Source organism: Phaethon aethereus (genome assembly GCF_964289735.1).
Source record: "Phaethon aethereus genome assembly, chromosome: 13".
In the NCBI taxonomy this organism is placed as follows: Eukaryota; Metazoa; Chordata; class Aves; order Phaethontiformes; family Phaethontidae; genus Phaethon; species Phaethon aethereus.
The window spans coordinates 2,136,803-2,148,697 of NC_138589.1; the positions used below are offsets into that span (position 1 = coordinate 2,136,803).

The 11,895-nt window shown below is 44.7% G+C and overlaps 1 protein-coding gene across 2 annotated transcripts; it reads left to right on the top strand.

Annotated features, from left to right (window-relative positions):
* Window positions 1-3,413: 3,413 nt before the first annotated feature.
* On the top strand, window positions 3,414-8,318 carry GINS3 (GINS complex subunit 3; the record flags this gene model as incomplete). 2 transcript variants are annotated; one of them, XM_082005714.1, is made up of 3 exons in its annotated part: window positions 3,414-3,587; window positions 4,157-4,390; window positions 8,087-8,318. In XM_082005714.1, the coding sequence occupies 3 exons, from the start codon at window positions 3,414-3,416 to the stop codon at window positions 8,315-8,317; spliced, it is 639 nt and encodes a 212-aa protein (XP_081861840.1). In that variant the 3' UTR covers window position 8,318. The 2 variants fall into 2 exon arrangements, with proteins under 2 accessions (XP_081861840.1, XP_081861841.1); XM_082005715.1 differs by lacking the exon at window positions 4,157-4,390.
* Between the last annotated feature and the right edge of the window lie 3,577 nt (window positions 8,319-11,895).

The following is an 11,895-nucleotide window of genomic DNA, read 5'->3' on the forward strand; positions in this document are numbered from 1 at the left end:
AGTATCAGCTGACTGTCATAACATCACATACACATGCTGTGATGACACATCTCAGCAACTGTGCAATACACATAGACATCAGCCTGCTCTGATCAAATGAAGTCCCTAAGAAGCAGCAGGTAACATAACTTTGTTCCCTGAATTAATCTGAGATATTAAATTGGCTGAATTTTTTGGTATTCAAGATATAAGAAGTACATAGATGGGATGTAAGAGCGGTCCCTTGATTTCTAAATTTTCATTCTTTCCCATACATTGCAATCCTCTCAGTTTATCTACTGTACCTGGATGTAATTTGGGGTTTACCCATCACAGCTCAAACTTACTTCTGCAATATGTTGTTCTGCGATTATTCCGTTTTTGGCATACGCCTTTGCCTCCTGCCTCTTTTGCTCCACCACAGCCTTCTCTTAACATCTCTTTCCCTTTCTTCTTCTTACACAGTTTTGCTCCTTTCTTTACTCTGGTATTGAGGGATTCTGTTATTCTTTGTCTCTGTAAAGCTACAGGGTCTGATTCCCCTCTCAGGCTACTTCTGCTAGTGTAGCTCCACGTGATATAAAGGGTTTTGACTCTACACAAATGCAGGAGAATGAAGTCTCCAGTTTACAAATCCTTCAAGTACAAACAGGCTCAGTTATGACACAAGACATTCCTTTTCTTTCAGGAAGGTCTTGAAATCATATTTATGAAAATATAATATGGTTTAGGATGCTGGGCTCATTATGCATATTTTAATACTAAGATTCAGACACAAGTGTTCAAGAATAATAACCTGCCTAGTAACTTTCTCAGGATGAGAAGGCAAACATATACAAAAAGAGGTGACATAATTTTGGCTGCCAAACCCATCACTCTTTAAAATTATCACAAAAGAACAATTCTTCAACTGATTTTACAGTGAGTGTAAACATCTTTCCCTTTGTGTTCCTTCAACTTTCCCCAGTACCTTAAGCTTTCCACACCTCTGTGCCTTATTTCAGAATCACATGCTACAGGTGGAGGCATTTTGGGACACAGGGAAACAGTGCTTTTCTTTCTTCTTTTTCCAGATCTCTTACTTCTGCACCCTAGAAAAAGAACATATTCCATTTGCATAGTTCTCTCTTTCTGCTCACAGGGCAAGCTTTCATATTTAGCATAGAGATTTGTTTCCTAAACCTGATTAAGTAGGGAATATTTTTACTAATCCAATTCAGCAAATTATAATTTTATCAGACTGCCCGTTAGAAAGAGCTTTTAGAAATTGCTCTGTAACTCATTTGGAATATGTGCACAGATAGAAGGATTTCTTTTCCAAACAGAAAGACTTCATCTTTCATTAAAAAACTACAAAAACAACACAGTTAACAGTGTTAACAATAGTTAACACTGCTAACTCTAGTATAATGTATGTTTTCTGTACCATAGATAAAAATTCAGCATCTTACAAGAAATTACATTTTACGGTAAATCTCTTTGCAGGAGCATGCATTTCTCTTACAGCTGTTGTCAGGATTTAACACACCTGACTAATGGGAAAAGGGGACATTCTAAAATCAGCAGTGTGCAGGCATCACATTGACAAACACACATGCATATCTTTCTTCCATTCCTGGGTCTCTATTTCTGATACTTGTTGAACAAATTAAGGGCATTTAGATTTTTGCAAATCCAGCACGCCACAGTTTACAAAAAGCTGGCCATTTCTTGTTGGCTGGATTTTTATGGCATATACTGCTATGGTGGCTAAGGGGTGCTTAGGTGAGGGAAGTATATCATCCTAAGGTCTCAGTCTCCACTGCCTGTGCTTTACTTTTCTTAGTACGAAACAAAATAGCGCAAGATTTAATAAACCGGTGCAAATTTGATTATTTTTGCATGGGTTTGACTTTGATCAAGATATTAAAGTAGCAGCATGCTAATTAATTAAGGCAAAACAATATCAGATCAGAATGGTTCCAGCTCGAGCGAACAGCAGCATGAAGAATGCTGAGGTCGTAAGAATGAAGAGATAATTGAAGAGGCGTTGGCTTACGCCTTAGTCATGGACTGAAAATGTCATTAAACAAATCATCAAACCACCTATAAATAACTCTGTCATTATTTTTCAGAGACATTGTCGGGTCTCTGAGTTTCAACCCTGCTTAATTGTTTGGTTTTCTTCCTTAGCAGAACAAAGACTTAAATATTTACTAGACTAATTAAATGTTATTTTATAGACCACTGTATGTAGAAAGAGTAATGTTTTCAGCATATACAGCTTAGGGGATAGCAAGAAAACGTTAATGTGATGCAAAATTAGCTAATTTTGAAAAAACAAAACAATGAGCAAAAAAAAAGGCACGAGGTCAGGTTCCAGTATGAAGTAAAATACAGGTAAAAATGGGGGTAACCACCGTTTGGATGCTTATACAATCAAACCCAGAGCTTAGCACAGGGTATTTGATTCTGCCATCAAAATATACTTATTTTATAGCACTAAAATAAATTACTTTGGGATGTAACCTCAGTTTGAAACCCATGGTATACATAGCTCCTTAATACAGATTTCTGCCTACTCGGCACAGCCACAGCCATGTCTAATCTTCTACACTGTAAGATGACACACGTCCTCAATCGCCAAAACCAAACTAACTAACCGCCGGAGCAGCATTCGCTTGGCTTTTCACACAGCTAACTGGTAGGTTCGGGTGGACGTGGTGAAGCTGCAGGGCAATCCAGACATCGCAGCGGGCCATGACTGCTGCTCCGCCCGGGGGTCCTACCAGAGGACGGGGACTTTGTCAGCCAGCGGCGCTGGCCACGACCCGGGCACACGGCCGCAAATTCTGCCAGGGGTGCGCAACGCCGCTTCTGCAGCGGGCCGCCTGCAAGGCCAAGGCTGGCCTGCTGGGGAGACGGTGGCCACAAGGAACTGCCCAGGGCCCGGTCTGACAGAAGCCGGAGCCGCTGCCACCGCTGTCCCTTGCCATAAGGCTGGTGGCGGCGGACAACCGCCAGCGTGCTGAACGGCGGCAACGCCGGCACGGGCAGGACAAGGCTGCGCCAGGGCCGGGGCTCGGATGCTCGCTGCCGGGGCGTGAGGCCAGGCCAGGCCTCCCCACCCCTCGGCTCGGCTCGGCTCGGCAGCGCGCCCGCCGGGGCCCGGGGGCCGCCAGGCGGCAGGGTCAGTGCGGCCGCGGCGCTCCCGGCGATACGCCGGGCACGGAGAGTACGCGCCGGTGCAGCTGTCAAGGAAAATCCGGCCCAGGCTCACGCCTGCTCCGAGCGCCCCGCGAGGCGGGGCTGCGGCGGCGGGGCGGGCCGTGCCACGGCGCATGCGCGGCGGCGCGCTGTCCGGAGGTGGCGGCGGGAGGGGCTTGAGCGGGTGCGCGGGAGCCCTGCGGCAACTCCGAGACGACCGGGCGGCTCCGGCGGCTGCTCGCCCGGCCATGTCCGAGGCGTATTTCCCTGTGGGCCCCGGGCTGGGCCTAGAGGAGAACTTCCTGTCGCTGGACGACATCCTCATGTCGCAGGAGAAGCTGCCGGGCCGCGCCGAGAACACCCTGCCGCGCCTGGCCTTCGCGCTGGGCCAGGGGGCCGGCACTGGCGACTCGATCCCGGAGGTAACCGGCGCGTAGAGGGGCAAACTACAACTCCCAGCAGCCGCCGCGGCGGCGCGGGTGACGCCGGGAGCCGTAGGCGCGCCCCTTTCCCGTGCCGCGGCAAGCGCGGCCCCGGGCGGAGCGCGCCGCGCGTGGCCGCTATGCCCTGTGGGCTCTGGGGCCCGTGGGCTCGCTGCCGCGCCGCGGACCTCTTCTCGCGCGTTCCCGGCCCCGCGGCCCTCTGTTTTTGGGGTCGTTGCAAGGACATTTGTGCTTGTAGCTTTAAAAAGTTATTTTTACTTTTATTGTATGCATTTTGCATGTGTTTTTTTCTTCTGATGTTTAATAATCTGACAATTATTAGATTATACAACATGAATAGAAAACCCCACTTTCAGAGTCTTGCAGTAATAATTAATGCCTCTAAAGTGCATCTGGTTTATGTTGCAATTAGAGTAGACTGTTTTGAAAACAAAAGTCACTTTTTCTAATACTGGATCTTCATTAATAAAATTCACTGTTTGACTTTGGGGCTGCTCTACGTATATTTTCATGGCAAGGACAACTTTTGATTTTTCTCATTCCTGCAGGGATCAAAGCTGGAAGTACCTCTGTGGCTTGCTAAAGGTCTACATGACAGTAAAAGAAGAATAATTTCTGTGGAACTGCCAAAGATTTACAAGGAAGCCTGGAGGACAGTGTTCAGCGCCGATGCCAATGTGGTTGATCTGCATAAAATGGGACCATACTACTATGGATTTGGCTCCCAGCTCCTGAATTTTGACAATCCAGAGAATCCTGAGATAGCTCAGACTATCCTGCAGGCAAGTATCTGAGCGAAGTCTTGAAATTTGGTTTTATGTTTTGCCATCTTCCTCTTGTTCCCAGGTGCTCAGCAGTCTTCAGGAAGAATATCCTGTTTCAATCTAAACGACTTCTGGATTGAATAGGGATTTCTAGATCAAGCTGTAGAATGACCCTTTTGGCCACTGAACAGTCTGGTGGTGGAAGCCTCAAGTACACATCCAGGAGTATAATTTTAGCTTGGAGTTTCCACACTGTAAATACGGTATTTTCATACAATCCTGCAAAACAGGACTAGAGGAGATGTAAGATTATTTAATCCTGTCTGTGCTGTAAGGCGGAATTAACTCACCCTCTATTATTTCTACTTTCTACCCTGTTTTTAAAGCTCTATAATGATGAGACTTCACACTCCTCTGGGCAGTCTGTTTCAGTGCTTTGGCCATACTAATCTTAGAAGGCTTCCTCTCATGTCTAAACCAAAGCTCCTTTGCAGCCATACAAGCTCCATTCTGTTTCTCTCATACAGAGTAAATGCTGAGGGCAGATTATTCTCTTCCTTCCTGCAGCAGTCCCAGTTCATTTGGTATCTCTTTGTGGGTCATGTTTTCTAACCTCTGATTGTCCTTATTGTGCACTGCTGGTATCTTTCCAGTTGATCTGCATCCACTGTGACGTGCAGTGCCCTGAACAGCAGCATACAGTCTCCTGTGCAGTACTTCAGCTGATGGAAAGAAAGGTTACTTGTGAATTTTGGAGGCTATGACGCTCTTTGTTCATCGTGGTGCAGCATCTTGTTTTTCACGATAGGGTGATGTTGATAAGCATTCGGTTTGCAGTCCACAGTCAGACGGCACAGATTGCATACGCAGACAATCATTCCTCTTCCTGCATTTGTATGGTTCCCTGTTTCTGCCTTAATGTAAAACCTTACATTAGTCACAGCTGAATTATATCCTATTGTTTTCACACTAATTTGTCAGGATCATTATGAATTAAGAGTTCTGCTTCCCAGCATGCTTGCAGTCATCCTTCCTCCTTCTCCTGTATGTTGCTTGCCAATTCAATAAGCATAACTTCTGTTCCTTTAGTAAGCTCATTAATATTAATATCTATTAATACAGAATCATAGAATGGTTTGGGTTGGAAGGGACCTTAAGATCATCTAGGTCTACCCCCCCTGCAATGAGCAGGGACATCTTCAACTAGATCAGGTTGCTCAGAGCCCCGTCCAGCCTGACCTCGAATGCTTCAGGGATGGGACAGTTTCTCTGGGCAACCTGTTCCAGTGCCTCACCACCCTCATAGTGAAGAATTTCTTCCTTGTATCTGATCTAAATCTACCCTCTTTCAGTTTAAATCCATTACCCCTTGTCCAGTCACTACAAGCCCTTGTAAAAAGTCCCTCTCCAGCTTTCTGGTAGGCACCCTTTAGGTACTGGAAGGCTGCAATCAGGTCTCCCCGGAGCCTTCTCTTCTCCAGGCTGAACAACCCCAGCTCTCTCAGCCTGTCTTCATAGGAGAGGTGCCCCAGCCTTATGATCATCTTTGTGGCCTCCTCTGGACTTGCTCCAACAGGTCCATGTCCTTACGTTGGGTGTCCCAGAGCTGGACACAGTACTGCACATGGGGTCTCACCAGGGTGGAGTAGAGGGGCAGAACCACCTCCCTCGACCTGCTGGCCGCGCTGCTTTGGATGCAGCCCAGGATACGGTTGGCTTTCTGGGCTGCGAGCGCACTTTGCTGGGTCATGTTGAGCTTCTCATCAACCAACACCCCCAATTCCTTCTCCTCAGGGCTGCTCTCGATCCATTCTCTGCCCAGCCTGTATCATGCTTGGGATTGCCCCGACCCCTGTGCAGGACCTTGCACTTGGCCTCGTTGAACTTCATGAGGTTTGCACAGGCGCACCTCTCAAGCCTGCTAAGGTCCCTCTGGATGGCATCCCTTCCCTGCAGCGTATCGACCGCACCACACAGCTTGGTGTCATCAGCAAACTTGCTGAGCGTGCCCTCGATCCCACTGTCTGTGTTGCTGACAAAGCTGTTAAAACAGCACAGGTCCTAATACCGATCCCTGAGGAATGCCACTCGGCACTGGTCTCCACTTGGGCATCGAGCCATCTATCAAACAGTGCTCAGTTCCAGATAGACCCCTGTTGAACTCCAATCAATACGTTCTTCCCTCCTGACAGGAGCTGTGGGTAATTGTCTTTACTGATCACCTACCGGCGGTTTAGCTAAATCTTGCAAGAATGCGCCGTGATAGATACCTATCTGCTGCTTTTCCTCCCTTTGTAAGGCCTAGCATCCGGACGTAATGGGAAATGAGGCTGGTCTCTCAAAGTTTGTTCTTGGCAAGTCCATGTTGGCTGTTACTCTTCCATGTTCGTGCAGAAGTTTATGTATAGTTTATTTGTTCCAGTGTGTTTCCAGGAATTGATACTGATGGATTTATAATTCCGTGGCTCTTCCTTCCTGCCTCTCCATCTCCCCATTCTCTTCTAAAAGATAGATACTATCTTTGCCAGTTTCCGGAATTCTGTGCTCCTTGAGCTTTTAAAGATAACCACTAACAGCTCGGAGATTTCTGCAGCCAGCTCTCTAAGTAGTCTGGGATGATTGCTATTGGCTTTTTTTTTTTTTTTCTTTTTTATGTTTTTTTTTCTCTCTTCTTTCAGTGAAGGCTGATGCAGAGAGGCGTTAAAGCACCGCTGCTTTCTTGGAGTTGTCCACTGAAAGCTTGCTTTCTGCATTGAGGAGGTGACCACACCTTTCCTTGTATTTTCTCTTCCTGCTAATGGACATCTTTCTTAGGAAAAAAGCCACACTAGCACCCATCACTTGTTGACAGAAAAATCAAAGCATGCAAGATATGCTTTCTTTTTATTAAAAGCAAGTAAGAGAGGAGTTGTGCTCACTTACAAAATAAAGACCAACCCCCTCCCCAAATATTCAGGAACTATAAATGTGAAGTATAACTATTTGGTGACAAAGCCAAAATGAAAGTTATTAATTTATAATATATTTATTCCATGAGTAAATCTCTGAAATACTACAGTTCTGATGATTTTAAAATCAACTTCTGAAATAACAAAGCACAGTTTTCGAAGAGTTTTGACCCTTTTTTTTTTTCCTTTATTCCCAAAAGGAAAGATAAGGAGGGGAATAAAAATCCTTAAATATGTTTTGTTGCTTAGCTTTTTAAAATGTTATTTATTAGTTGTAGATTTGTTTTTTTAACTTTTTTTTGTGGTTAAGTGTTTTTTTGGCATACTGAATGCTTTACAGTGGCGGTTTGGCTTAACGTCCAGGCTGTTCACAAGTTGTAGCTTGCGTGTTCCTGCAGTAGCTGCTGTGGCGTGAGATTCATTCCACCCGCTCTAAAGCAATGATTGCTTGTGAAGTGAGACGGAATAGATTGTAATTGTGTCACACCCTGCGATCTGCTCAAGCCTGTCATTAGGAAGCAGCCAAAATCTAATTCTGTGTTTGCTTCCCATCCAATATATCAGGCACTTGCTCTCCCAGCTCGGGCAGGAAATGGTTTGTGTTTGTAGCCAAGGTTAACAGGTGCTATGCTGTTCGCAAGCCCTTGGCTAGTTGTGAACTAGAGCCTACACGTTTGGCTTTTCAGCCTTGAAAGCTTAGGCCTGTAGCATTCAAGCCGAAGAAGCCTCAGTCTTACCTGTCAGTAATTCTGCTTATCTTCTTTAGACATTTATTAGCCGTTTTCGTCGTATCATGGACTCCTCTCAGAATGCCTACAATGAAGACGTATCAGCGCTGGTGGCTCGGCTGGATGAATTGGAGCGAGCCTTATTTCGAGCTGGCCAGAAAGGGCTGAATGACTTCCAGTGCTGGGAAAAGGGACAGGCTTCTCAAATCACAGCATCTAGTCTGGTCCTGAATTATGGGAAAAGAAAACTGACGGATATGGATGGTTAAAAACCTGAAGAAGATGCAGCTACAGTGGGGGACACCGGGAGGTTTAGTCTGTTACAGAAGAGAAAGATGAACCAGCTTTGGGGAAGGACAGGCTGCCTGTTCATTAATGGGAATTCTTCTCTGTAACATCTTCGATTAGCCTAGTGCAGATTTTCAAAGGCAGATGGCAAGGGTATAAAAAATAGATCGCATCACGTCACTGGATAGCTTTACAGCTTACTCATACCACTCCTGAGGATTTGCAGTTAAAATGTTTGCTAGGTGGCTGACAGGATTTTCTAAAAGCGTAATTAATATCTATTTTTTTTATCTTCCAAACTGATAGTTACAATACTGGTTCTGTTTGGGAAAAAAGTGTAATTCTATGCATTTCATCTTGCCCTTCCCATTCTAGCCACAGCTGTTCCCAGGTTCCCTGTTCTTTGGAGAGCCCCAATGATGTGGAAAAAATGTGGTACAAACCGCATTGAATTTTTGCCATTTCTTATACATTGAGCTGGAACAGGTACTCTTTGTTAGACAGGAATGTTTTTCTTTGCTGACTTTTGTACACAGTGTTAGTGCCCTGGAGAAAAATACCTTCTCTAACCCACGTAGCAAGTGAAGTGGCCGTGCGGATCTCACATGCTGCCTCATCCTCTCTCTCTTCTGGCCCTTGCGCACTTCATGCTGCATGGGGTGGAGAATGTTCTTGTTTGATGTGAGTGGGTTTTGCAATAGATACGTCTCCATGATGGGTGTTCCGCTCCTGTGTAAAACAAGCAGAGGAGGCAACTGAAGGCAACAAAGAGTTTAGTCTGGACTGGATCAGAAGCAGCAACTTTATTGGAAAAAATCTCCCCGTTATCAACCTCTGAGCCATCTGTTTTCCCATGAGAAATTCTTCTGATTACTAAATTGGGTTAGTAGAAGGAACAGAGAAAATGAACTGAGTTTCCTTCCTTCTGATCCATCTAAATGATCCTAGCAAAATGATCCTAGTAAAAGTCATTCTTGCCATTAGGAGTGACTGGAGTTGGAACTTGCTAAACAGCACAGTAGTTATCATCCCGTGTGGATGCCCTTAAACCTAGATCATCTGAAGTCCCATTGAATTGCGAGACAGAAAACAGATGGTTATCTCTGTAGGACTTAGTTCCTGTGGTCGTCAGGATGGTCGTCCTTTGGAAGCAGGTGTTAAGACATCTTATGTGTGCTTCTAAGCATCTGCAGAAGGTGGACCTTGCAGAGTACCTAAGTGGAGGAGCCAGATTGTAATGATACTGAACACTTCCTCTTCTGTGGGAATCACTGGGAGGTGACAGCAAGATCTACATCTTGGAGCGGTTGTTACTGGACTTGCAGATGCATCTGGATATTGGATACTTCAAACTGGAAACCTCAAGTGTAAAGGGTGCCTGGCCATTCCTTGGCCAGAGGAGTGAAAGCTCTGCCTCTGGAGGTGGTGAGAGGGGACAGCATGCTGGCTTCACAAGCACCTTGGCGTCTCCGCCTCAGCTGCACAGGAGACTAATTCGAAGCTGTGCCTGACAAAGTATTTCAAGTACGTGCAAGATCAAATGCTGCTGCACTTAATGACTCAATGGCACGTAATAGCTTATACATTTTCACGAAGCTTTTGTCCGTTGTCCATTTCTGGATTTTTATGTTGAATAAATATTTTGTCGGGGACACTCGTAATGTAAAATGTCTGTTGTTAATTGCCCCGCAGTAGAAAAATTAGTCATAGATCAGAAAGTGCGGGTCTCTCCAAAACTGGGGCCATGATAGGTGATGCAGTCCTGCTTGTATCGGTCCCCTTCTCTTACAGGTAATGTGGTTGGGAGCTACATTTGTGCAGTCATGCAAGTGTAGAAGGAGTTCCGGTCTGACTTAGCCTATGTGGGTAATATCTGTTTGCTCAAGTCGTGGAGAGATGTTGCCAACCAATCAATAAGCTATTGATTTTATAAATTGCGTTTTTATGAAACACAAGACGGATGGAGGTGATTCTGTGTTACCTTGACTTTGTTGTAGAGTAGTAGTGGGTGGAAATTTTCTGTCTCTGTATTCATACCTTGCTGCTCCGAGCGTTGTAGCATGGACTTCATGTAGCATGTCAAAGCTGTCTTCAGTACTTCAGCTGCAAAGGAAGCAAGTTTTAAGTCCATCTGTGATGAGAAGCATTTTTGAATTGGAAGAATTAATTTTAATGAGATGGTGGCTTTGAGATCGAGTTGGTTTATAACCAAAATCACTAGTTCATCAGTTTCTGGACTGGTTTTGGTGACTATCCAAATTCATTTTCCTACATTTGAAGAACATTTTTCTTCCCAACTGCTGGGTGCAAAATCCAAGCAGATGGTTGCTCATTTGCCAAGATTTTGTGCAGCAACTTTCAGAGCGAGGAGAAAAAAAAAAAATTCCTGAAGTACTCCTCAATGTCACTGGCTTTTTGTAAGTAGGTAGTATCACTTTTAGTAACCCTGAGTGTTTAGGAATAAACACCAGTAAGACCCTTAAATCTGATCCTGTAATTTTAAATTACAGTATCTGATTAGTAGATTTGATATTCTGTTGTGAGGGGGGTTTTTGTTTGTTTTTTCCCTTGCTGGCTGGAATGCTTTTTTTCTGTCCAGAAATACAACAAAAGAGTGCTCTGTACTTTTTATGAACACAGACTCTCCTTTATGATTGCACCGCAGCAAGCTGTAAGTTAGAGGAGTTTGAACTTGTGTATTTTCAGAAAGGCACAATAAATCCTCATTACAGAGCTGTACAAAATAGGTCTGAAAAGGACTTTTAAGTGTCATTTCTACCCATGTCCCTCAGCTTTTAAACTGGAGGACGACTGATGTTAATGAGAAGGAGGTCCATAGACACATTTTACAGTATTGCCACAATAGTTTTCATTGCAATCAAATAAAAAATAGGCAAAATTTGAGATGCTGATCAGTTATGCATTCACATAAGAATATTTGTTTGGGTTTTAATGGCCTGTTTTTGAAAAGAGGTATGAGCTGGCCTGGCCCAGTCCTCCCCCTAAAGCGAGGAGTTGGACTCGATGATCCTTATGGGTGCCTTTCAACTTGAGATATTCTGTGATTAGCCCTGTCTAACCCATCTCAGGATGATGTTTGTCCAGCCAAGCCTTTAGCCTTTAGAAGCCGCCTCTGCAGGAGAACCCGCAGCCTCTCTAGGTCTGTTACCATGCCTGGCTGCAACGTACGATGAACAAAGTTGGAGCTGTACGTTCACTGACACAGCAGAAGACATGTTGAGGACCGTGGTGGTGAATTCCTCTTGGAATGGTTAGTGAAACTGAAAGATTTTCCTCACCTAACTTTTACATTAACTTCTCGTAAAACTCTCAGCTCCTGTTGTTTATCTCTTCTGTGTATTTTTTTTTTCAAGCAGGTGAGGTAGCCGTGGAGATTTGATACCTGGTTAAATACAAATAGCTCTGCAACCAGCACACACACATTTTCTCACCTATATAAATTACCCTTTCACAGAATGTTCATGTTTCTTCTTTGCTCTCCTTTGCTCTAAACAATGTCTTAGTTTGTCCTCTGGCATTGATTTATTTTTGGTCAGCA